Consider the following 27,959-nt stretch of genomic DNA (forward strand, 5'->3'; position numbering starts at 1 on the left):
TTCCGAGGAAGAAGACGCGTTCAACGTCCTCTGCTTCTTCGTCCTGTACGTCGTGGTGTGTTGTTATCCGTGGATCCGTGAATCCTTCGTTTACCAATTAAGCATAAGCAGTAGTCGTCAATTACGAGCCTGAATTGAAAACGATACTTTCCATTGGACTCGAGGAACCGCAGTGCTTGGATAATCAACATTTTTCAAGTGCAAACGTGATTTTCAGGAGAATGAAAATAGGTGAGTGATTTCATACAATACGCTTTCTATAAAAGTTCAATCTCGCATTGTCATGAAAAAAAAAAAAAAAAATTACGTCATTCAAATTTGATGCAATCACTTGGCGTATCTTTGCGGTTTCAGTTTCGAGTGTTTTTTTTACACTGTTATCTCAGATTGCGGGTGCATGTGAGCTGGAATCGTCGAGGTTTCCTCTCCGAGGATGTGTAAATTTAGTACGTTCTGTCGTTAGGGATTGGAGTGATCAACGCTTTAGGAAATTTGTTCTACTCGTAGATATTCCTGTCGTACTTTTATTGTGCTTCGATTGTTTACATTTGACTTTTGGGGTTTTTACTTCCCTGCCCATTTTTCTAGGTCATTGTGAAAAATGGCGTTTATAAAAGTGCCTTTTTGGTTACGATTGCAGCTGCTGATGAACGCAGCAAAATTAAAAATGGCAATAATTTCCGCGATCAAACGTTTCCCAATCGATTGTTCGTTATCAGATTCGCGAGACTCTTCCACTCCGTGTGGAATCATCAATACAACGACTGATACGCAAACTGCACATTCTTATCTAAAGTGGCGTGTGTGCCCGGCGATGTTGACCCGGTGCGTGAACCAAACACGTTGCGACACATCGCGCCCGCGATTTCCGCTTCCCCCGAGAGTGTAAACACTCGGTGCGCCCTCTACAACATTTTCTCGTTCCGTCGACTTTTTAAAGGAGAAAGAAAATGCGGTGCCAGCTCGGTCGACTTTCTCCAGACGTTCGTTGTATTCATCGGTCCCTCTAATTCAAACCCATTTATGAAATTTTAGCGAATAAAAATGAGTTTTCGGATAATAACATAAAAAATGATTTGTCCAAGGAAAAATGCATTTTTTTTGGGTTGAATCTGCAACTCCAACGGTCGCATCATGTTTTCTTACACGATCCGCTTATCTCGATGATTCATGCGATTGGCGCCTTCTTGAACTGATTCATAAGTGCATGGGCATTTATAAAATCGATACGATCGCGTTATCAGAGCGAGGAATTCGTCATACCTGGATTCGGCGATTGACGGTAATAAAATTTGTTTTCGTGGAAGTGCCTTGCTGACTTTCTCACCGGATATGAAAACTTTATTTCAATCACTGGGTCCTGACAGTTCGATTCAAGCTCAAAGTCGCTCGTCCTTTGTTCGTGAATCTCAGTAGCTCGATAAAGATTGTTTTATTTGTTGATGCAGCGGTCTATTATTCCCGGAGCAATGATATAATCCTCAATTTGCTCCGTATCGTGCCGGCGAGCTGTGAGTTAAACAAACGAACCGACGTCAAAGTAGGCATGACGCAACAATTACGCGATCCAGTGCAAGATGAGGACGCGTTAGGTGTAGCCGGTTTCATTACAAACGAGTGGAGTGAGACTTAGGAAATGGAAAAACAGGGAGAACGAGAGAGAGAGGAAAGACGAGGATGCTGATAAAAAATCATTAGGGGAATCCCCTAAACTGTGTGTGACTAACATATTGTTTTCCTTCGTGCCGTAATCCTGTACTCTTATCGGAAATACTAATTGACGGAGAGAATTGCTAGTTCTGCGGGATGACGCATACATTTTTAATGCCTCAGACTAACCGCGACAGATATCAATCTACGAGTACCACAATAGCGAGATCCGTCTCAACAGATTTCCGTTCACGAAATTATTTCCATCGATGGCGAACCGAGTTTAAAAACATGCAAATATTCAATAAAATTCTATATTTCATACGAATACCTTGGCACGAATGCGCGCTTTTTTTGCGTATGGATATTTTCGAGTTTCTTCGATGACTGTTGTGCTTTTTTTTATTAAGATTTCATAAAAGTGAAGCATGAAATTGCAGTTTTGTCACTGCATTCTTATGATTTTTATTGACGTAGCTACACGTTGCTCACCTTTCGTGTGTTCAAGTCTACTTATGACTTCGAAGCCAGTCAGTCTGCGGGTCCTAAAGTTCTTTCAGAGTTTATCACGGAACTTTATTTTCTGATAAATAAATAATTGTCGTCTATGAATGAATCGTTTTAAAATTCGTTTGAGGATTCCTTTTATGTTGGGGGTTAGTTCAACTTTGAAAACAACTTCGGGCAAGAGATTGATGTGTGAACTGCGCCTTCGGGTCGTCGAGTAAAACTACAGAAAAATGAAGGAAATTTCAATCACAAATTCACCTCTCGAGCTGGCTTAAAAGTATAACAGCAATGTAAGCGCGAGCGTTTTATTTTGGACGCATTTATGAAAAGCGCGAGCTGATCATCGAGCGTGAGCGAGAGACGGTAGTCAATTAACAACGTGACACCCTAATTGCTAAGGTAGTTCGACCCACCTTCGCCCGTTGGATGAATTCTGTGCTCACTTTCAGTCGCTGATTCCTTCTCCGTCCCTCTTCCCTCTTTCTCTACCTCTCTGGCTTTTCTCACTTCCATCAGAATTCCTGCCAGGTTGGATATGACCCGAGCGCGTTATACGCGTCATTTAATCAAGTTTTCGGTGCTTGCTCAGCTCAGACTTTACTCCTGAGAATGTTTCCGTTAACCTTTTTTTATTTGAAAATATCGAGAGTGTACAATCCTGCACGAATTCGAAGTGAATCTGCTTTTTAGGGGTCCCTCGAATAGCGCAATAAACGCACCGTCACGGCGCCACTTGACGTCTCCGCACGTGTTTTCTGTCACTTCGAATCGTTATTACTTTTTCAACATTGATGTGAACAAACATCGAGAAGCTTGTTGAGAAACGTTTTAGTGCTTACGACAATGCAGCAGCGGGGGCAGGGAAACAAAATTTCATTAAACGCTCGTATATTCGCGAGTCGCAGGCTTTGTCTGTAGATCATTCTACGCGTCGATGCAGATCCTGATTTGAAATCAACGACTGATTAAAAAAATTCAAAATAGTGTTTTAGTTTGAAGCAAGAATTAGTTTCGCCATGGGAGATTGTCATCCGTAGACGCGGGCAATCTATCGTAGTACGCTACACACGTGACACTCATCCAGGAGGTCGATCGTCGCGGTGATAAAATCCCGATGTATTATCGCCAGACGTCTTATCGCTATGACGTTTATGACGTGCGCACCAACGGTTTCGTCTTCGTGCAAAATTTGTCTTTATCGAAGTGTTGTTGGCAAGCAGCACACCGGAGGCGGCGTCACCAAGAAGGTGAAACAGGATTTTCCGGGGTGTGGGTTCGTTCCCAGTAAATTTACGTGGCGCGAGCACGTACGTTAATCAAGACCGGAGGCAAGATTGAAATTCGTTAAATTCGCGTCCGTCCTAACACCCGCAATTCCGTAACGAACGCGCAGTCTTTCAAGCGTCTTTCACCTTAAATAGTTGGCTTTGTTGGGTAATTATTGACAAAGTGCACGTCCCTCCAGGGCCAACATCGTATGCGCGCCTATCTATATTGCGATCTTTCCCGTTGCGTCGCCGGGAATTAAGATTAACAATTTGTCACGGTAAAAGAGCATGCACTCTCAAGTTTCAGTTTCTAGGCGATCGTGGGTGGATTTTTTGCCTCCAAGTTTATTATTGTGTTACCGTTCAGCGACAATTATCGCGCTGCCCTCTTTGAGTCATCGGGAGAAAAAAGCGTCGAACCGCCTCGCTATCTTCATTTTTAATCTAATATCCTTCGCGGCGCGTAGTATGCCACAGAGAGATCGAGTCTTGATGGAATTTTACGAGGTGTGCAAAAATCATGCGGAGAGGAAAGAGACAAGAAGGGAAAAAATAGGTGGAAGGAGACGGAAAAGAGATGAAGAAAGGAGTAACATGGGAGGACTTCGAATGTACGTAATAGTATGGCGAGGACTGAAAAAAAAATTGAAAAAAGAAAAAAAAAGAAAAAGAAAAATCATACAGTCGAAGGTTTCTCTACGCTTACAATATCCTATACACGTGGTGCGTGTACTTGCTCGAACGCAGTGCGTTTAATGATACGTGTAATGAAATCGCGTGGCCCGGGGGTCCAGCCCGTATATCCCCCACGCAGCCATGAGGGTGGTGTAGCCACGCGGAGAGAGAGAGGGGGAGAGAAAGAGCGAGAGAGGAGGACACGAGGATGGAGGGGAAGGTTGGCTGGTGGTGGTGTCGCTCGTGGTGAGCAACGTGAGAGGAGAGGAGGAGAGAGAATGGAGGTGGGACCGAGAACTCTCTCGGCCGGTGAGTGAGTGAGTGAGTGCGTGAGTGAATAGTGAGTCCAGCCAAGTGAGTAACTGAGAATCGCGCGAGAGTCTCTCAGTCACCACGAGATCGGCAAGCCGAATGGTCCGACGTGGTTTGCTTGCGCTTTTACGAAACAAACCGGGCAAGAATACTGGCTATTTCTGTAAAATAAATAAATAAATAAATAAATAAATAAAAAAGAAGAAGTGATCACCCGTTGCGCAACTTCATTTATCGCGAATGTAATCGTCACCGCAAATTTTCTTATCAACGGCTTTGTTGCCCCGGCAAGCGGTACCGAAATTTCGGAACAAAATCATCAGCGATAAACGCGCGATATCGAACAATGTTTTTGATAAATGCCAGCCAACGCTCGCGATCGGTGACTAATGAATAGAAAATAAAAGTCAAACCCGACGACAGTCGACTGAGCGATTGTCGACTGAAAACGCGCAAGAAAAAGTTTCTCGTGGCCCTCGTGCCTCAGACGGTTCTTCGAGGATGTCGCGCTTCCACGTTCTCTGCTATGATAAATCGACGGCCCGCTCGTTTATCGCAATATTAACATCTATATAACTGTACCAAATGTTAGCTCTCCCAATTTTGCTTCTTTTCACTATATAAATGTCCGCAGCGTGTGAAAAAACGTGTTAATAGCGCGGTGGTGAACAAAATTTCGTAAACAAACGAACGAACGTATCGCACGAATTTGTAAATTCATTAGATCGAGGACGAAAGAGGAAGTGCGTGAGTGGATGCGAAGAAGAAGGATCACTCGGAGAAGACGGGAACTCTCCTGCAGGAAAAAGAAGAAGAGATGATCTTCGAGCTGCTGGTGGCCGGTGTTGTCACCCTCGCCACACGAAGGCGGTGTGTGTACATTGCTGAATTTATACAAATATCTAATAAATCAGTTACTGTAATTACCCTATTGTTGGCGATTGATAGCTCAACATTTTCTTAGCAAAACATTCGAGAATATCCATTAGCCTTTTATTTCAAGGCTCTGCTTTTTTGTCTCGCTGACAGTTTGGTATTTACGTACTGCTGATTTATTGGTAAACTTAATTATTCTTCATATTATTAACCTTTTTACTGTTCAAATCCATTCGAATATCTACGCATTTGTTTTTTGACAGGCGATAAGACATTTTACATTTTACATTCAGCCTGCAGACTCACAGCAAAACATACGCCGAAGAGGCTAGCGAAAATATGTTTTTGTTTGAGTTTATCATTCATCAGTGGACATAGAACGTCTGTGTATATTCTTAAATGATCGATAGCTCAATTTTCACCGCGTCTGTACGTTCTCGTCTAATCTTTACGACCGACATATTTATGCAAGCTAAAAAACTATCTTGTATCATGTAAACGTTTACATTTCAATCCATGAAGTAAATAACGATATTATACGAGGTTCGTTTCTTGGGGGGTCCACCAAGGTGGCAGAAATAATGAAATCTTTGTCCATCTTCTCGTGAAACGCTTTCGGGAAACGCGGCGTTGAAATCACCGACCGAATCGACACAGCTCTTCAAGGGTAGATTCTCGCGAGACGAAACTTGCCTTCCTTGCTGTAGTTTGCTCCGATTATGAGTTAATCTTCCTGATCGATTATCGTCGATGGAACGGGGCGACGACTGCGAGTGGTGGCCTGATATAATCGTGGCTTCGGAAAACCCTGTACGCGTGTTCATTTTGCCTCAATTCTAAGAGTGGTCAGATTCTTTGTGTTTTACACACATTGTGCTTGGCAGCCCGAATCTCATTTCACAACAAACGAGCATGCGACTCACGATAAATCTTTGCTTCCGCGATACCTTGGGAAAGACCTTGTCATAAAATATAGTTGGTTCCTTATTAATCGATACGTGCCGAGTGTTAGTGATGAACAGATTCCTCGGGGAATTTTTATCTCGTGACAGCCGATTGTAATCAAAAGTCACAGTCCTTGATATTCGTATCAAATATTATCGTGGCGTCAATCAAATAATTCTGTCTTCCGGGTTTGTCCCAAATCCCGACCAGTCCTTAGTGTATTTACGAAAAAACGTCGAGAATTACGCAATTCTACGGATGCGCAGACACCTCTGCTTCGGAAATTCTCAAAAATTTCGATCATCCCTAACCCAGTCACCGGATTCGATGAGCATAAAGTTCATCAATCGCCTCGGCTTAAGACGTTCGAACTCCATCAGCTCGTGTATATCTCAGAAACATTATTTTTCGATGTATAGGAAAAAGTTGGCTACTTTCAACAACGATCTTCTGAAGGATTCTCCCTTCTAGGGAAGTCAAAGATACATTAAGATCCCTCCTGACCCTTAATATCAACACCTGAATCGGCAAAAAGGAGATTTCCGTGGATAAATCTTCATCGCAGAAAGCATCTTAACTTCCTAGCGAATTTGTGAAGATTTTGGTAGAGAGTTACAGATAACGACGGAGAAAAGGAGAAGCGAAGAGGACGACGAAGAAATTTGTCTCCCACAGTGAAAGAAGGCCACACCTGTGATCCCGTGCGCTCGCAAGAATCACCTGTTCCTCTTGCACGCACACGATAAACACGTTAACGTACACACAAGTACGAGTACCTGTAGAAGTTTCGTGAAGGAACTCGCGAGCGCGCGGGTGCTTGAGACTCGAGTACACTAGGTATGGTTCTCGTTGTTGATTCGGGGTACACAGAAGATTGTTTGCTCGGAGACCGCATCGAGGGCCCTATCCTGCTCCCTCGAGGACAGAGTCACAACACTAGTAAAGTTACAAAGCGTACAGGCAAACAGAATCGAAGACACGTGAGCCGCGAGATGAGAGGCGTACAATAGCTCTGTATAAATATATGTGGAAATGTGTGTATAGAGATACTTGAAACTTGGTCTTACAGCGCGTTATATGCAATACCGGGTTGGCAGTTCCGGTCTCTCTTTCTCATTTTTTACATCGAGCGCGCTCTCTCTCTGTCCTGCTACATAGTAATTTATTCCTTCTTCTTTCAACGTTGGATTTTTCTTACCGAAAACGAAGAAAAAGCATCGAGAAGAGACGGGGGGAGGCTGGCTCTCGAATAATCTTTCTCGAGTTTGCCACAAAAATCGTATATACGTACGAGTGAAAGAAACGTGGAATTCAAGGTGGAATGATAATAATTGAGGATTGGAATATAATAATCACGAGAGTATCCATACCACTGTGCGAGCTCTCCGAAAGAAATAACGATCTGGGCTCTCGTGATGATTGTCCATGACTGTGTATCTGTGTGTTGTGTATCGAGAGGCTGAAATATATGAGTGCGTGGTGCACGCGTGCGTGCAGCTAATGTAGCCGAGATCAGAGCGTCAGAGGAACGTGTGCACACATCGGTTTTCACTCGCCCGCTTTCGTCTCCCTTCCAACCCCCACCCCCTTCGTTCTCATCTCTCTCGAGAGTGAAAATTCTCTCCCTCCCATTTGAAGAACGCAAAAAATCTTCGCGCTCCAGTAGATACAGCGGGCTCTTGGATCGTAAGAGGAAAGTTGATAGAAACACTTAGAATTATGTCAATAAATGTGCTATTTGAAAAAACTCGCAAAATAAAGAACAGAGCGGGACCCGCTGACGGGAGAAGATCGCAGTGAGCGTGAGGAGGAGGAAAAAAGATGGAAGATCAATCGTGTCGATGTACGGGGGAATCGGAAGGAGCGACAAGGGGTGTGCGGTGAAGTGGGGAATGAGCAGAGGCGAACAGGCGAGGGAGGAGTCAAACAGCGCTAAGGCAAACCTTCTCTCTTTGCTCTGGTACCGACGACGACGACGACGACGACGACGACAATGATGACGAAGAAGACGACGACGACGCCGACGAATGTAATGATTCTGTATATACATGTTGGACGGGCCATCAGCCGCTGCTAATGCTACACGAGAGCAAACGCGTGAGCGAGAAAGAGACGAATGCGACGTCTCGCGCACGAGACCAGACACCGAGTATACAAACTGTGGCGGGTGTTTGTGTTAACCTTTGCACTTCCATCTTGCCAAGTCGAATGACTCTTTTCTCTTCGACGTATGATAAAACGCGCGACGAATTATAGTTCCATTGATCAGTTACTTTTTCAGAGTGGGCTGAACATATTAAAATCCTTACCGAGCCAATCGAACCAAACTCTTTTTTGTAACTTCGATTCGAAAAAAAAAAAACAATCGAACTTACGACTCCCGGAAGAAGCACGATAAAGTCGAAAGGGCCTCCGAAGCTTTCTCTCTTTATCTTCCTTTTTGAATAGCTACATATAAATCTACAAAATATCTGACCTGTTGTTTCGCGCTCAAGGAGCAGAGTTCAATCGCGCCATCGTTTATGGGACAGGCGGGACCACTCCACCGTGAAATGAAAATATTATGCCACGACCGAGACACACTCCGTGAGAGAGGAAGATGCTTGGGAGTGTGTGCGGAGTTCCGAGACACCACCAGCGTATCTACGACTCGCATAAATTATCCCGAGAAAGTGCACACACGCGTGCATAGTTTGAATAAAGCGAAAGAACAAAGAAAAAAGGAAGAAGCGACGATCAGAATCGATAAGGTATTTGACAATCATTAATTCTTTTTATTGAATCGTCGTATATGCGGGGCTATTAATAACAGTCTCGAAAAGGTTGAAGTATGCAGGGAGCGATTTCGAGGAGGGGTATCCGCGATGAAAGGCTGCCAAGGGGAATATCTTGATACGTAGAAGGCGGTTCCGCGATAGCTCCGCAGTGTCGTACACTCCCGGTGAGTGGTAACATTAATCCAGATGATGGACTCGTCAGTGACCACCCTGATAATTATTGTAATCGGACCGAGATGACACGTGAAAAATGTTGCGTCGAGAAACGTGCTGCTCTCGCGAACATGACGTTCGAAGATCCTCGACAAGCAGATAGCCGCACGCTTCGCGATTCTCCTGGTAAATTGTTACTAACAAGCCCTTTTGTTACGTGAAAGATCGAATGCGTACCACGTGCCCAGTTAGAGTGGCTCGCGCCCCGCCGATCCTCGACTCTTTTTCATCGACTCTGCATTACGCCGTCCTTCGCTCTCGCATAGGCGTAACCTACATTCCTGCTGGTCAACGATTACAGGTATCGCGTACTTATGACGATTAATCGATTAATACGTTCGTGCACGCCGGAGATATCCGACCGCCGAGGACGACGTCGGTGATGACTGCGAAGGAATGACTGATTGTCAGAGACTGAGAAAGTCATAAACGATCTCTCGGGGCGGCTGGGCACTGCGTGATCATTAATGATAATGTGTATCCTGCACAAATGATAAGAACAGGCACAGGCACATGCTGGAGAAATGTCTAGGCGAGCTCGATCAAGCAAGAATACGCTTGGGATTATGCGGCATGAAATATTTCAATCGATACGCATCAATCTGGCGCACATATTTCATACGTTTCACGATTTGACATTGATTAGTCATATTTGATTAATTCACCAGTCTCTTCGTCACGCTTTCATCACGAAGATATTTTATATCTTTTTATCAACTGTTGCATCTAATTATCAACGTATTTGCACAACCTGTGATCTCTGTGCGTCTCCGGAGGAAAATAAGCTTGAAGCAATCGCGAAGTAGCTTTACGTTCGCGTATGAAAGATTAAAGATCAAGACCACTTGGAATCCGGTGTGTTTACAATTTCTCTCTCTCTCTCTCTCGCCTTCTGCTCCCGCGTCGTCGAAGAAGAGATTTATTGTTAAACATGAACTCGAGCGGTGCCCTCTTCATCTTCGTTACATTTCTGGTCAGATCGCATTTTTAGCCAAAAACCAGTGTTTTTTTTGTATTACCCTTTCGCTTCGTGCCCTCCACACCTGGTATGAGTTTCGACTGTAGAGATGACACCCACGCGTTTCTAACACGGAGTGAATTGAATCTTTGAAACGTGGTAAAAGGGCAGGACGCTATTGAAGTCCAAGGACGTTGACAGGATTTCTGCAAGTCATATGCCAGAGGAATCAATGACGAGGGGAAGCAAGAGGACGAGGGAACAAGCAGAAACAGTAGAACTGACGAATGCCCGAGTGAGGGCAAGCTCCGGGGTTACTTTTTGTGGCAATTTGTTAATCGAGTTTTTGCTCCCGGCTCGGCTGCTGTTCGCGTTTATACTTACTTAGTTCGTCACTTACTAACTCGATAACCGAGAGAACTGGTAACTCGGGTAAGTACACGCCTGAGACAAGCTCTCTCGTGATAAATTCAGTTTCATACATTCCTGTCTGGTTCCGAGGACGGGAGAACCACGACGACGCGACAACGGGTTCCCTCTGTCTCTCCATCTCTCGTCAGCATGCAGCAGCCGCAGCAAGAGAGGCGACACCAATCCCAGCGCCTGACTGCGCACGAGACTCTTGCACCGATGCAAGGCCCACGGGACACCGCTTGCAAACGCAGTATCGACCGACATCAGATTCTCCCAACTCAGATACGTCGCGTCCAGTGAGCTTGTTCTCGTTATATTATAAATTGAATTTATCCAATCGCTTTTTACATCTGAATCCTGTGGACGTGTACTCGCTTAAATGTGCACATGCCCATTGATAATTCATTTGTCAAGCAGACCAAAGGTCCTTGCTTTTCTTCCTATCCGGAGTCTCTTGCTCCGCTCCAACATGGGACGAATGAAGAATGAGTTTCCGGGGCCACGATCGTTTGTTTATGTTTCTAATTCGTGCCATTGCGGTGCACACGAATTTGTGGAAATATTTGAAGCACTCTGCGAAATCTTTCAATGCCATTTTCGACAAGGTTTTTTAGTTTTCTGCACTGCCTTGCAGCTGCTCCATGTTTCCTTTTATTTCGAAAAATTATTTTGCAACAACTATACGCAAAATGAGAAACGATATGCTTATTTCAGTCACGATAATATTGACCGAATGGACGCCTGTTGCGCATGCACTTACTCCAGCTTGTTTCCATTCACGGTATTTACGGTGAAAAAGTAATGTGCGGCTTGTTAACAGCCCAACAACTTTTGTATCTCGTTGAGAAATTCAAAACTCGATAAAGCCTCTCCTTGAATTGTAATAATATGTGGATCTCCCGTCCGCTAGCATTGACGCGTGTCCCGCTTGTCCGGCATAATGACTCAAACGTTTGCGTTAATTGCGCGGATTTACGATCACGTTCATTATCGTTAACTCGTCGGATATACCGTCATTCTACTACCGTCTCTCTTACACGCGTGTTATGAGCAATTTGTGACGCTTCCCACATTCTTTAGCCAGTATACCATCTCATTGCAGCGAACACATGAAACCTTTTTACCCAAGGAAAATTTATTAACACGATTTCAGACAATATCTAAATATTCTTTGTTCATATTATTTTTTGTGGATTTGATCTTGATGCTGGAGATTAGTAAGATCGTTTCTTACCTTACATTGTTCACCAATAACAGGACTGAGAGCACTTTACTTGGTTTGGCAGTTTCAATCGAAAAAATTATGTTTCGTAAAGAATCGCTAGCAACTCAACTTTCTTTTACTCCTGTAATAATATCTCAACTGAAAAATTTTATTGACTTGCGTGCAGATATTTGACTTGAGAGTTGAGCCAAGCAGTGAGCGATCGGACCGAAAAAAGTCATTCGACGTTTTTCGTCTTCTGCTGCCACAATATCGGAATGAAATAAGTTTATTTTGGAGCGAGGATCCTTTTTATTAGCCAATAATTGGTGTCTAAATAAAAAGTAATGGCTACCGAAGTATAAGGAGTGAAAAGGTACGAAAATTACGGTCCCCTGAACAATAAATGAATGAAGAATTTCAATCCATCTTACGAAAATTGAAATCGAGCTATAAATTTTTACGATTGTTACACAAAAAGTGCATCACTTTCTTCCAAGTTTTGTGATTCGAATTGGAACGTTTCATTTGTTTTCAATAAATGAGCTCAGAGTAAAGTCTTACTCGCGTTCGGATACTCGTACAGAGAGGCCGGTAATTTTTGAAATATTTTTCTCTCCGTGTATAACGTAATCATTACGTTTGTATCATCGTTAAATGTTTCTCGAGAAATTAGCAGTGAAATAAATACTGAAATGGCATAAAACAAAATTACAGGATGGAATAACGTGCTTCCGAGTGTTAAGAATTAGGTGCAAATGTTTTAAGTGCCACATGAGTGAAACACTCGATAAAACCATAAAGTATTACAGCGACGAGTGGCAGCCAGCTGAGAAAACGGGAAAAAAATCTGCGTCGTTTTTCAAATCGTGTACAACCATACATTTGTATTATTCAAATGGTGAACGCACCGACGCATTGTATTTAAATTACAGGATTTGCATAAATCATACTATTCCTTAGACCAAATTACATCCGCACATATATCGAAACGATATTAATAAAGGCTGTTCCATCGTGATACAAATGTGATCAGAATTTATCATTGTTTTTTCTTCAACCACAGACTCACGAGCGCCCGTGTATTAACGCGCGTACGTCCAAACCGCAAAAGATCGAGAGTCGCGACGTGCGGGTGGCGCACGCAGGAGTGTGCGGAGTAGAAAGTGAGGCAATGTTTAAATTACACGCCCTGTGTGTAGGACTGTAGTATATGCGCGATATAGCGAGTGCGCCACGAGCTTTACGAGGCCTCGTGGGATACCTCGCGGGTCCCGTTCTCCTCTTAGTATACCGCAGCAATTACATTGCCCCGAGGTGCGAGAGCGAGCATTTCGCTCTGCGTGCGACGCGAAAGAGACGAAATCGCAGTGAGAATAAAAAAGAAAAATAAATAAATAAAACGGTGCGTTTACAAACGGCCGAGATGCGCCCAGCGACGCAACGTCACCACCTCGACCGCATAATTCGTTTTGCGGGACCGGAATTAACGTTTTTTTCTTTTCATATTGGCCTGCTCAAAAATTGCATATATGTATGAGGTTATCTTGCTCAATGCAGAACTGTTCGTCGCAGCCATTTTTTCGGATTCGGACCTTAGGCGTAGGGGCTCCAAAGTCTTGTTTCGCGAATGAGAACTTCGGTTCTTTCTCGAGAAAAATACTCCAAAATCCATTTGGTTCTAGTAATAATTCGCGGGCTCAATATTCGCGGGCGTGTTACGAGAGCAACGGGAAATGACGAGCGAGACATTTTTTCGCTCACAACGATCTTGATTTTTTGAAGTAACTTTATTTTGTTTGAAAAATGACAAAAGTGTGAACTTTTCGTTAATTGGAATCTACGGTACGGCAAAATGGGCTGCCACCATTCAAAAAATTCAGGGAATAGCTTCTGCGACTCGGAAGAGAATACCTCGTATATTTTCCAGCCTTAATTTATGAATGGAATTGTAAAAAAGGAAGAAGAGAGAGGGGGTGAGGAAGGGAGACGAGAGAAGCAGTACAAGAATGAACAATAAAAAGCGCGAATGCGCGGGCGGACGGGAGACTCGCATCTCGAAGAGATCTCTCGCCACCTGATGCCATCCATCCTGCCGTTGATAGAGGCTACTCCTATTCTCTCCTGTATTCTTGGCTCTGTATATATAGAAATATAAATGGATTAGTTCGTTTGAATCGTACTCGAGATTCCCTGACGTTGGACCGTTCGAAGTTATTCACAAGGCGAGTGTACTGATGAGTACAACAATTTGCATTCAAGTGTTAGAAACCGTGTTATTTTTTCATCACTATTCGCTTACTCTCGACCGCGAGCATGAATATTCTATAGCAATAATTCATGAAACAGTCAATCCTATTAATAGTTTATCAAGTAGCATCCAGATTTAAAAAATTTTAAATAATTCTTTTGAGCGTGTAGTGGAAGTTTACGAAAAATCGCTTTGTGGACGCACTAACGAAATTCTTTTCCTTCTTCATCTTTTAGTTTATTTTTTCGTTAATTCCCGACGGAAATTTGGGACCGCTGAGTTGTTACGAAGCCTCCTCAATTCGTCGATCCCGTCATTACGTTGTCTGGCTCCGAAATCTATTTTATGAAGAGTATTAAGGATAAAAAAAGAAAGACAGAGGACCAGGTATGAATGGAATTTCTTAAGCTTCCACTCGTGCCTCATTTTATCTCGAAACGTCGCCCGGTTTCGGCTACGAAGCGTTGCCAAATATGTGCGCCCTGGAGATCGACGAAACGACGAATGCTGAAATTTCCATTGCATTCTTGGACCGAAGTACGGGGGACATTATGACCCCAGCGGCGTACGCTTCGACGGTCGCTTCGCTGCTCGCTCGATCGTTCGATTGCTCCTTCCCGGAGTCGGAGCTCGCGATCTCGTGGGTGGAGTGGTCCCTGGGGCCAGAGATCGTGCCTGACCACCGACAACTTTGATTCACTGCGATTGTTGGCTGTTCATGCGCTCTCCGCACCGCCGACTCTGCCCTTGTACAAACTTGGTTCAACGATCGGCGCGGCGCACATCGATGCTGTGGCGTGACACTGCTTCAGCGATCGATTTATTATTGGCCGGGCTGCGCATTCCGTCCAATAAAATTCCGCACTATTTCTGTTCAGCAATTGGTTTTGTGCAATTTTCAAGATTTTATTGCTTATTTGAATGCACATTATTTTTGTAGGTTAAAGATAGAGGATTAACGGAAACGGAGGGAAACGGGAATGAAGCGACACGTGCAATTTTCTCCAAAACTTATCACTGTCACATAAAGAATGTTCATCGCGTGGAGAATATTCGTCAAGTTTGTCTCCTTGATTTACAGTTTCCGTTAAATTACATCGGAATTTGCGTCTACGCGTTTCCTCCGGGCGCTTTTTAACGGATAATTAAACACGAGATAATCGAATGGCAGTTTTTTCTTTATTTTTCTTTTTTAACTTCTGTGTGCTTGAATTTTCACTATACACTCGTCGTTCGTCTCGACATCCCAATCACGTTTTATTTTATTTTCACGACAATACCTGTAAAGCTTCCCGACGGGACCTGACGGCGATCGTAAAATTCCTATCGCGGAATCGAACGGGGGCTCGGGACAAATGGTGAATTACCTGGAGAAGAGAGGACGAGTCTGTTGAACGAGCAGTTTCTCACCATTGTGCCAACGCTCATACTCTTTCGCTTTCACGCACGCGCGAATATTGGACGTCGATTTAGACACAGAGAAACATAAATAAATTGGCAAGCGGAAGTTTGAGGACCAGAAAGGCTGCATGGTTTTCCGGGCTCTCTAATATTCCTCGTCCACGCAGCTTTCTCCCATCCCACAGACTTTTTCCTCGCTCGTGCATCGACTGATGCGTCGCGTCTGTTGATTATCTACAGTTCGTTGCGCACACCCCGAGGCCTTTTCCAAGATTCTCCACCTTCGCTGCATTTATACTGTCACCACATCATTTATCGCCTTCGTACGTACTCAGCCTCGCGGCTTTTCCAGTATGCAAACGTTTATGTATTAAACTATACGCGCTTTATTACACTGGGATCGTTAAAAAACAGAGTTTGCTACCAGTAACGAGGTTCTTTGAGACTGAACGGTGCTTCCCGTATCGTTTTGCCATCCACGTGTTTTAAAGCCAATAAGCAACGATACGAATCGAACCCAACGGAAAGAAAGACAAAATTATGATAAGAAATTTTTTATTGGAATAATTATTCAAATCCAATCATCGTACACCCGCGTGCATCCGCTCATCTGAAGCAAAGATATGCAAATGGCATATATATCGAGTGACAGTGAAGAAGAAGAAGAAGAAGAAGAAGAAGAAGAAGAAGAGTCTATTCATGTCATACTTTGTATATTGCTCGTATCCCGTGGCCTTTCGATCACTAGAAATTTACACTCGCAGTTTTAGAAAAAAATCTTACATAAATACGTGTGGACGTAGCTCGAACACCGCCAGATGTAATATGCCCTCGCAAAAAAGATAGTACACTCTGTACACGTGTCGCTTGCCACGTGAGATGACATTGAGCACAAGTTACAGAACGAGGATATCGTGAGCGTTAATGCATTCTACTGGATTGCTATTACATACCCGTTCGCACAGTATAAATGCATGCTTCGAAAGAGTCGGAGCGAGCAATAGAGAGAGATGACGATATGATGTTGCAGCTGATCGTCCACTCGAGTCCTATGAAGTGCACCCATGTCGATGTCAGACTGTTGCTTCTGGACACAAATGAGAAATGACGTCAGCAATGACATCAGTGATCTATATCATCGGAGAGTCTCTACGTTACCGCACAATTCATATCCGCAGCAACGTTGTAAAAAGCTGTGAAAATTTGTGCTGCTCGCTCTTGCAGGCATAAAAATAAATCAGGATGTTAAATCTCGAGTGTATGTTATGAACTGAAAAGAGGAAAAAGTTATTATTTGAGGTCGTCACTAATCAGCTCGATGATCAATGAAGAGGAACAGCGAAAATGGAGAAAAATTTTGTCTATCGATACTTCACTAATGGGAAGTGAGCACCGAGACAAGATCGGTAATTCTCACCGCTCTGCGCAAATCTCCTCGATGGTGAAGAGCTGAGAGCAAAAGGGAGCACGTGAGCGCCGCCTGTGCTGAGCTCCGGCAGCAACAGCAGCACAGAACAGAAGTTTTATCTCTCGCTTCTCGCATGCTGTATGTGTATATACGGTGTTGCGAACAGAGTGGGCGGAGAGAAGCCGCGGTCAGATGATAGTGAAGGATGAGATGTGGAAAATAGAGGAGAAAAGAGAATGGAGAAGGTTAACGCGCAATCCCGAATAACTTAAAGCCCTTCTTGGTCGTTGGGGGAAAGAGGGAGAGCGAGAGAGAGAGAGAGAGAAAGAGAGAGGAAGAGAGCTGTACTATATATATGAAGAAAGTTTATGGGTGGGTTTGTATCGCTCTCCTCTCGAGCATCCTCAAGCGTGCGTGAATAGTGGTCTATCGCGCGACGACGAGGAAGAAGATGAAAAATAAGACGAAAAAATAAAAGAGAGAAGGAGCAGGGAGCTACTATACCAGGACGTGAGATGAGCAAGCTAGCCCTGAAGACCAGACAAAATGCAAATTTCCTCCGAGAGACCGCACGAGCCTGAGCGTCTCCGCTAATCTGTCTGGCGCATCCGTGACGTCAAAATATCCATTGGCGGCGAGCTCTCTGCATGTACTGTAATACCTATACGGATATGATGAATTTACTGGACGAACTTAGCCTGCAATTCCCAACAGAATCATATGACAGCCAACTTAATATGCTGGGAAAGAGCTACTCGATGATTTCAAATTAACTCGAAATTAAAAGGTAGATGGGTGAATATTCGCTATCCAATATTACGCGATGATATTTTTGGTGGGTAAAAATGAATACGTACTGGATAGTTTTACAAAATTTCGTTTATCAACAAATTAATTATTGAATATCGACTTTTCTCTGACACTTATCACTCCGGCATACGAAAACCGTACACACATGAAAAGTTATTGAATTTTTTCGTTAGTTATATCCAAGATTTCAAGAATGTGGATGTTCAAGAATACATGAGTATTTTAATTTTTGAACCTTGCCGTTGAAAATCGGCTGAAATATGAATAAATATCTGATGAGAAAGCATTCGGATTATAAGACAAATGGATCAGTAACGTTTGACAGCGCTGCATTCAATATACGTTCGCATGTGACGCCAGTTCGACCTTTCGGTCATATTTTGTCGTTTGTTAGCTTCGTCACGTTTTTTTGTAATTTTGTTACAAAACGACGATTGATTTTTATCCCGGTAAACTTTTTCATCGTTCATTTTTTCATTTTCCTCCACTGCAATACCACTTTGGACAGAAAACTCACTTCATAAACTATAAAATTTGGAAACAAAACTGACAGCGTGACATCAACTGAAATAATAAAATTAGTGTTTTCAAGCAAGTTTCGTCTTTTGAAATTTTCGAAAAATATAGTTGCGGCAAAAATCACGTAGCCGTCACCCATCCACCTTAACGCGTTCCAAAAATCCTTAAAACAACGATTTCAACATCGCTAGCTGATCGCATTTTTTTTATCGTTGCCATCAAGAGCAGAGAATCGACTCAGAACTGTAGCATGGAGAACCAACCTGAGTCTGACTTCAAACCTCCTCCCATTTGAATTTTCGTCTTTCATACACACCCGAATTTCCAGGATTCCAATTTTTACGCCCATTCAGAAAGGAAGGCATCTAATTAATAATTATAGAACTCAATAAAGGCGAAATCATTCAGAAAATGCTGCTTATTATAATGAACAAGCAGATGGCCTCCACGAGACTCGATCAGTGAGATCGACGCCCGCAAAGAAAGAACGTCGAGGGCTATACACGACAAAGAAGTGATCGATTCGCAATCGATCTTCCGCGTGGCAGCTTTTTATGTATACATATATATGCATAATGAGAGAACAGCGCAAAGGAGAAAACGAACAGAGAGAAAGCTCAACGCCCCTGCATCTTTCCATTAGTTATCTTTGCGTGTGCCATGTCTTATGCACAAGCGCAAAACAGCATACGAGAGACGCGTACTTCCTACAGGTCACCCACCACGAGTCTCACTTTCCGCTCGTTCTCTTTCGATCTTCTCGTTATTGTGCATTATAATTTTATGAATTTTAGTGGTTTTCACGAAACTATAGTGTAAGAGAATTTTAGGATTTCAAAGACTCTTAAATCATCGTAAGATCGTCGGTGTAATCCGCGAGCAATTATTCTACGGTGATGCGTTGTAACGATTCGATGGAAGGAAAACCACCGTTTCGGCCTAGTTCAAATCTCGTTATCAATGGATCCTCAAATTCTGATCTTTTCGTACTTTCGTGACGAAAACTCATCGTCGAACCCAATGATTCTCGATCTTGCTGTGCACTCTCGTCAACTTTTTGTCGTTTACTACCAAAGTGAATCTAACGCGGTTGTGGCTTGATGTAAAAAAGAAATTTTCAGCTTTTGAGACTGTCAGCCTTCCACATTCGTTTGCGAACGAAAAGTGCACGTTTGTCGGACAGCCACCGACCTCTACCTTCGCTTTATTTTCAATGCATATACTTTGTTGTACATTATGCGTGTGGACCTACTGTAAGATCGTTTATACTCTCGGCTGGTGTGAATAAGTATACTCGTATATAAACCGACAGCGATAAGAGGACGATTTTTTCGCTTCGGTACAAAGCATGAATACAGATATTCGTGGTGTGAAAGAGCAATATGCCTCATATTGTGCACGTATAACTACGCTCTTGAATGCAAATCGTTGTGTGGGTGCGAGGATAAGCGTGTCCTCTCGTACGGTGGAAGCATATTCACGCAGCAGGTATATTAAGGTTGAGACCTCACTGGGATCTCTTTCATTCGACTCTTTGTCGTACGCGCGTACTCTTGCAGTATTTTGGCCAAATGAATCGCTTAAGAAAAATGCTGAACATGTACAATATTTCGTAGCATAATAGCTGAAAAAAAAGAAATACTGCGAAAGTGCCTCGAGCCAGTGTGTAATTGAGTTGACGTTTTTCTAAGTAGTTTTTATCGCTGCTGACCCAGGAGCGAAACGTTCTCTGAAAGTCGCCGTCAGCCCGGGCACCAAGTTGACCTCGGTTGAATCAACAATCTCATAGAACTCTACCTACGAACAAGTTCGTGTGCTTGGGACTCGAATCGGAACACCGATCAGGCATAAAAGTACGCTTTTCGCTCTTGCTCACCATTTTTACGAAACGGGCCCGATTAAATCGACGAAATCGTTGCGAACATTCTTCATTTCATAGAATTTTTATTCCAATTTGTGATAAAATGAAATGGGTTTCTTCCGCTTCACGATTCAGCGCTTAGGCCCAACCTATGTTGAAGTTCCTCTCCTCGAAGTATCTACGATGGTAAATCGAGGTTCGGTATTTACCCAAAAAAAGATCGAATTTCCTCTCAATCATGTCGCATAACTCAATGTTTCTCGGCCAGGAGTTCTATGCCTTTCGATCTACGGATTAATTTCACACGCAGGGATATTTATACTTGCTAAGTTATGGGCACACGGAACTGCGAGATTGCCGCGAGACACTCGGTTCGTCTCGCGTGAAATAATCGATAATCGAAGCATGATTTAGGGACGATAAAGTACCGGTTTCAAATAATCGCGAGTCTCCCGTCTCTCTTGTTTCTCTCAGTCTTTCGTTTGGGTCCTTTCGAATAATGGACCCTCATCGATGTTCTTCGACGGCGGAACGCACATGTGTGGCGTATCCATTCAAGCGTGAAACTGACAGGGTGTTCGCGCCCGTGGACCGATAGAGCGAGCGAGATAAAAATCTTTCTCCATTTCCCGCGCGGGATCTACTCGTTTGCAAGCCCGCGACGACAACGACGACGTCAACGAAGAAGTCGAAGTCTCTCTAGCTTGTTCGCGCGTGACTGACGTGCGAATTATAGCGACATCTTGAGGGATCCTGCGGGGTGTTAACTCCGCGGGGTGAACACACGCTGCACGGTGGTGTACAGGGACGTAACCAATCGTTACAAAATCACACCCCGCTGTGCGAAAGCGAGGGGGCGTTCGAAACCGAGCTGAGGCACGCACGCACCATTAAACGCTTGTAATTAACCGAGCGTCGCTCGGCCGACACGGCTATCGTCACACCTCGAAATAGCGAACAATGTAACGATTTGTTTTTTCGAGTCGCCAACGGCGGATACTCTTTGCAGCGACAAGTTTACCATCCTCGCGATCCTTCGTTTTTAATGAAGAGAAAAAATACTGCAAGCAGAAAAGCATACGAAGGAGTCGCGGACTGTCGTTGATTTTATTGTGCGCTGATAACATCAATTGAAGCTGGCCACCAATTCGGATACTCCATTTGGGCGAACTAATTGAGAAATATTTTAAATCTACGGTGAGTCACGCGCCAGAGTCGCGATAAGAAATATTTGACCCGCTGAGATAATCCGGGAGTTGGAAGAGCGATGAAAATTTTAATTAAACTAACGAACGCACCGCGTGAAAGTTACGTTTGATGGAGTAAATAACGACTTCCGTTTCATGCACGGACACATTTCCTTTCGAAGACTCTCCGCCGGTCATTAAAGAGCTTTGGTGATAGGATATTTGCGAAGGAAAGGAAAGGATAAAAAATAACTCGGAGAATTCACTGAAGCCGATCGTATGGTGCTCGGGTGGACGTTTAATTGCACGATAAATCCTGATTCAGCGATTTGCAACCCATTTCCTAGTGCGGGGGCGCGCACCGCGATCGGTAGGTGATTCGAAGAGATCGCGCAAAAGACTGTAACCCACATGTGTGGGTGGCTCAATCCTTGTCTTTCTTCTTGATGAGTTAAATAACGAGAGAAAGAAAGAGAAGAGAAGACGCGACGGGCTGAGCGAGCCTCGGAGAAGTAACCTGTGCTTCAGTAACACATGTTGATAATTCAACGAGGAACTTTGTGTGAAAGTCTGTTGAAACGGAGCACCCGTGAAAGCCATCGCGTATCTCAAACGAGTGCGTATACGCACCTTCCAACGATCGATTCTCGTGTTCTTTATTTTTCGACGCGGTGTGTGAAAAAACGATTTCAACGTTGCATTCGAATTATTGAAATTATTCCCCGGACAATTTTGCTTCATCGTAAAATGATCAAATTGTATTTTATACCGTCAACGCGAGTACCGTGTATTTATTTTATGGCTCCCAAACAGGGAAATCTTTTGTAGACGCAACTATTGAATTAGGATCATTAAATTAATAACAATATTGAACGTTGATTAATTATCAATTCGAATACTGTCACGAATGCATTGATTCTTTATTTTCTAATAATAAATATCAACTCCAAAGCAAAATGTAATTTAGGGCCATGGACACAAGACTTCATTTTGTGTCGTCGACAAGTGAGTAATCGATGCTGCTTCCCCGAACCGAAATGATGCCAAAGTTCACTGATTATGTATCTCGAATCGTTATTGCCAGAAAATCGACGATTTTTTTATCGCCGAAACTAATGTTTTTTGTGATCTTTCGTTGTTACAGACTCCGTGGCACAGACGGCTACCTTAACGAGCCTGGCGTTCTTCCTGAGCTCTGGTCTGAGCACGGTTTTGGCTGCACCGTCTTACGGTTTCGGGCTCACGCAATCTACGAACAGCGGAATGGAAGCCTGGGAGCAACCTTGCGGGACACCTCTTGGTGCTGCGCTCAAAAGATCCCCGCAACGACACAGCGTTCATCGGGCATTAAAACGCGTTCGTACGCAGCTCCGAGTTGCTCAGAATCACTTCAGGAAGGACCTCAAGGATGTCCACGATATTTATGCAAAGGTTAGCACTGGAAATGTATTGTTATTTATCAAAAATGAATTTCAATTTCTATGGAAAAAATGTTGTTTGAGGAACATCGAAATTTCTCAATCGCAGGTCAATGCTCGTATCGACTTAGCTTTATCGAGCACTCGTTTGTTCGCTTTGTACGTTCTCACGCGGTCGTTCACAAGTCAAGCCAGTAATCTTCCGTTTATATCGAACCTGAGATAAGACTAAGAGAAGGAGACAAGTTTATAAAACACCCGTGGCTCGAGCGCTGTATACGCTTCTCGTTGCAACTGTACGTTACAGTTATTATTGTATCGTCTACATCGAGTTTGATGGACCGGTTGGATCTAACTTCAGTTCAGAAAAATATCACGTATGAGGCAAATTTCATGCTGACTTGGTCACTTCGCTAAGATTACTGAGCTCAAGCTCATTTGATTCGTTTCAACGAGACGACTTGTTCTCTACAAACTTTATTGTTTTATATACTCCATGAGATTGGAAACCATCTGATAAAATTGTCCATGAATTTGGTGAAATAATAAAAAATCTTAAATCATCAAAGTGTCGCAAATGGGTGTCAAAAACGCTGACTGATTTGCCCAAGTTTTTTGCTCGCGAGCACAGAAAATGATGAAATTTTCTCTAAATCACCGGAAGATAATGAAGGAACGAAGTAACTTAAATTAAGAGTGGCATACGCGAATACGCGAGGACACGAGGAAAAAAGCATTAAAGTATCTTGGTGGTTGGGAGAGGCGACACGAGAGAGTAGATGCTGCTCAGCTGTAGGTTGACAGTAGGTTGTTTCCTCATATGTTCAACCCACGATTCGCTTGTCTGCGGTCTCAAAGAGGAAACCGTCTCGCACATATATATTGTCCGGGTACATGCAAAGGGGATACGTGAATAAACGTTTTCATCCGAGCGAAATTGAGAGAATTTATTATCCCTCGGTAAACGTACGGCTCTATAAGCGATGAAATGTGCATCTTTATTTCTCGTAGTGAGAATGAAGTCATCGCTCGACTCATTAAATTTTTCAAACGCGATTTTTCGTTCTTCTTGCTTATATCGTGATCGCGCATCTCGTTGAATTAAACGACGAGATAAACCGCGCTTTAAGAATAAACTGATAACGAATTCTAAGCAACGTCTTAACTCACGTTTTATGCATATGTTCGCAGGTGTACAAAGTGCTGAAAGGACAATACCACATGAGTTGGTTGCCGGAAAGGCAACTCGAGTGGTACCATCGCGAGCTTTGGTGCATGGAGAAAGTGAAGAAGGCGGAATATGCGCTACCCAGACTCCACGACGCCCTCCAGAGATTCGCAATTACATTCTACTCCCTACGAAGCTTTCGTCTTAAATCGAACATCAACGTCGAATTCACAATTAATAGACGCAACGAGATCATCGATGGCATGCAGAACGAAGTTCTCAGGGTATGTTCAGTCTTTTGAATATTTTATTTGCATTGGCAATTGGAAAGATATTTCGAAAAATTTGAGACTTTTATCAATCTGATGAAAGTATTTTGTAAACTTTTTGTCTAATCAAATGAATTTATATGAAATTTTGATGGATTTACTATCGATTTTACAGATGCTGTGCGAAGTTGAAACAGCGATATTAAATCTCGGTCACCAACTTCCGGTGGTTCATAAATCGACGATAGTCACAGAAAGCTCAGATTGGACAACGGAAGGTGATCTCACGTTGATGCTCATACAGGATTGGGGTGTGATGCGACTGTATCAGGCGTTCCTCAACGACTGGACTCGAGCATTCCGCAATGCGACGGCAACAGGACCGGGAACGTGCGATCCAAACACGAAAAAGCCTCTTACCTTCGTGCCAAAAAGCAAGGCTCTTAAAAAAATGAGCGTCGAGAAGGGGAAGCGACCCTTGAAAGTACGAAAGCAAAAAGGACACATCCGGAAGCCGATTCAATTAGGCTCCGAGGGCTCGATATTACACGGTCGAAGAAGGGACTTCAGACGAAGGCTCGTCAAAAATCGGCGAAGAAAAGTTCTATAGATCATTTTTTTTTAAGTTATTTGCCAAAATCGTAACCAACATTATCACTCGATGAATCACGATAAGGGACGCGGCATTGTTACACTCAACACACCTTCATTATTTTAACATTGGAATCGAATTATTGAATGTATGAAATGTCACACAGTTCACTCACAAATTATTTATTTCATCTCAGCGATCATTCACATGCTCTTTCTTGCCGGTGCACACGCGTGCATTCACGCATATAGACACGATCACACAAACAAATCATTTTATAATTGACACGTCAAACTACATTAATGGACTCGAGACCAGTATTATTGAAATCTTGAAAATGATTAAACAGTATTAAATAAGGAATCGATATTCCAAGTGTCGAGAAAACATGAAAATTATCAGCTTTCATTAAACAAGTTTGGTAATTCAATAGTTATTTTGAATGTAAATGAAAATTCAAGATCTAGGCTCTGAATGTGTGGATATGTTGGAGGAAAAAAGTTACTGTACAATTTGTACATATTACATTGTTTGCCGGGACGAGCAAGCCTTCGGTGTTTGTTTTTTGTGTACGAGGAATTCCATGTGAGACTGGCGAACTTTTTCTCTGACCCCCGCCACTTTGGTTCATTTTTTTATACATGATTATATCAAATCTAAGACACCGCGACGTTTTTTCAGATTTTTCTTAAAAAATCTGAAATTCCGAAATCAATCGAGAAACACTCACTCGGGGCGAACAGTTAAATATTTTGGCACCTAAAACTAATTCTCTTTACAATTTTTGAATAATTAAATCAAAATTACGGACCTTGATCAGCTAGTAGTTACCAATTCCCAATACGGTACGATTATACGTACAATATTCACCGATTTTTGGAATTTTTTCAGATCTTTAAAAAGCTGCGTTTTTCCGGGTTCTTAAATTTTTTTTTCTCAATAATGGCTGTTTAGAAAAATCGTAAAAAACATCGGGCTGTCTTTTAGACCTAATATAACCATATTAAAACAATTAACCAAATTGGTGAGGGTCAGGGAAAAAGTTCGCTGGTCCCACGTGGAATACCTCATGCATAACTTTTTCACTCGCTCGGCCAATAGTAGTTAATATTTATTTATCTTAGCTTTAACGCGCACGAGACAATAACCGCGTGAGCTTGAAGTTGTTAGCTGTGATATTCTCGAACGTACGCGGACGTTACAGAGTTCCTACGTTTTTATATTCTTTATTATAGTTAATGGCGTTTGACTTTCGTATACGCACGTTAAGTATACCTTTTTACCCTCTGTCCAGTTAAGGGGACGAACGAAATTTTAGGAGATATTTATTAATGTGTACTTAGTTGTTTTTTACCCCATCATTCATTGGAATCTCACGATGTTTCGTTGGCAACGGATTCTCAATCCCCTTTGAAGTTCGAGTTCGTGCACCGAAAACGCGCAACAACTTCCAATCCGATTTTTTTTACTACGGACGATTTTGACGAATTTTTTTTCTCATGATTTGAAATTCACGACGTTTTGGAATTCGATTTTATATTGAAAGTATTTATAATATAATTTACTGGAAATCTTTTACATTCGCGAATCCTTTAAAAAAAAAACGATGAAACAATGCGGGACCAGGACGTTCGATTTCATTCGAACGATCCATTTTTATACCTTGTAAGGATAAAATTCATATTGAGAACTCTTCGTTCCAACTTCCCGAATAATTTACACGCGAGGTAGCATCCACATGTGCCAGTGGATTAACTTTAAGAGTGTCGTTGTACTTAAGTTCAATTGTACGCATGTATGGTATAGATACTTATTTATATTGGGCATATAGACGCACACGTATTTGTATTATTATTTGTCAAGAAAATTTATTTATTATGTCACGTTACCATCTCATATATTATTTATTTTCACTCTCCTATCTTATGTATTATCGTCTCGAATATAAAATTTATTTTGTATTTATTAATGTTTATTTTTTCATTCCCGAAACCGACAAAATAATTCATCCCAAAATAAGTTACCATGAGGTTACGTAGACCTCGTGTTTTTTTCGAATTATCTTGAGATTCAAACATTTCTGAAAAACGCACGTATTGTAGCTCATTTATTCTATCGGACGATTCAAAAAGATTTCTTTTTTTTTGGTTGTTACCTAAAACTGAATATTTTAAAATGAATTTATAATTCTAAGAGAGCTTGAATGGTTACTTACAATCACTTCTGGTTGGAAGTTCATAAGAACTGATCCTCCTATGTAGAAAATGGTTTTCCATAATTTTTTTTTATCTATCAGAAGATAGGAAAACGTTTCCATGGGATCAGGTCCACTGGTCCGGTGGCACTAAAATTGTGACAAAATCATTGGCATTATATTTTCAAATGTATGAACTGTCGAATGAATGGACGAAGAATAGGGAAAGAATTTTTCGAACTTTTTGGTCTGAGATGTCAAGGGCATATAAATAAGATGGGAAAGTAATGGATTGTTTAAAAAAACGTTTCAGTATCTAATTGGACCGTTCGAGTTGGCATGAGAGTGCTCGAAGTTGCATTTCATTGTTGTCCTTGTCACTAATACACGAGGAGTGAGATACATTCACGTCGCGTCATTCATTTTGCATATTACAGTGTCTCGCTGAAAAAGGCCTTGCTGGCATCGTGCGAGAGGCACACAAACGCGTGTTGCAAATGAGTTTACGTTTATCTTCGGACAACGACTCCCATCGGTTCTCTTTTCTCTTCTGTCTCACCTGCTGTGCAATCTTCAATGTCAATTCCCTCTAATCGTCAATGAATAACTCGCAGATATCTCTTCACCTTGTTTGAATAATAAAATGCAAATTGGAAGTGTTCTTCTTTGGAAGAGATAAAACGATTGAGATATATCAACGAAATTATTATTCGGGAGCAGACGGACATGCCACGATTGCTGCGACACGATGATCATCACTTTGGAATAAAAAATCGAATTGAGTAACTCCGAGACAGACCACGCTTGATAATCTAATTAAATCAATTTGAATACATTTTCATTTATCGGATTGAGCATGAACCGGACCAGTTGCATAAAAAAAAATTGGAGGCCTTACAGGTTACCTACATTTGAAAATGAGCAGCGAACCCTTATTCAAAATACTACAAAAATTTTTTAATGTTTTGCTGTCGTTTTGATCATCAGAAAGACAACATTTTATTCTGATTTAGTTCACCTACATTCTTATCATCATGTTTGAAGTTTAAAGAACAAATATCAGTTTTCCTATAATTAGC

General features: G+C 42.4%; 1 protein-coding gene across 2 annotated transcripts; it reads left to right on the plus strand.

The window, feature by feature from the left end:
* Positions 1-189: 189 nt before the first annotated feature.
* LOC122405911 (uncharacterized) lies at positions 190-26,651 on the plus strand. 2 transcript variants are annotated; one of them, XM_043410985.1, is made up of 4 exons: positions 190-231; positions 22,384-22,670; positions 23,849-24,109; positions 24,270-26,651. In XM_043410985.1, exons 1-4 carry the CDS (start codon positions 222-224, stop codon positions 24,702-24,704), a joined length of 993 nt encoding a protein of 330 aa, XP_043266920.1. In that variant the 5' UTR covers positions 190-221; the 3' UTR covers positions 24,705-26,651. The 2 variants fall into 2 exon arrangements, with proteins under 2 accessions (XP_043266920.1, XP_043266919.1); XM_043410984.1 differs by lacking the exon at positions 190-231 and adding an exon at positions 4,511-5,287.
* The last annotated feature ends 1,308 nt before the right edge of the window (positions 26,652-27,959 follow it).

This window comes from Venturia canescens, chromosome 2 (genome assembly GCF_019457755.1).
Source record: "Venturia canescens isolate UGA chromosome 2, ASM1945775v1, whole genome shotgun sequence".
Classification (NCBI taxonomy): domain Eukaryota; kingdom Metazoa; phylum Arthropoda; class Insecta; order Hymenoptera; family Ichneumonidae; genus Venturia; species Venturia canescens.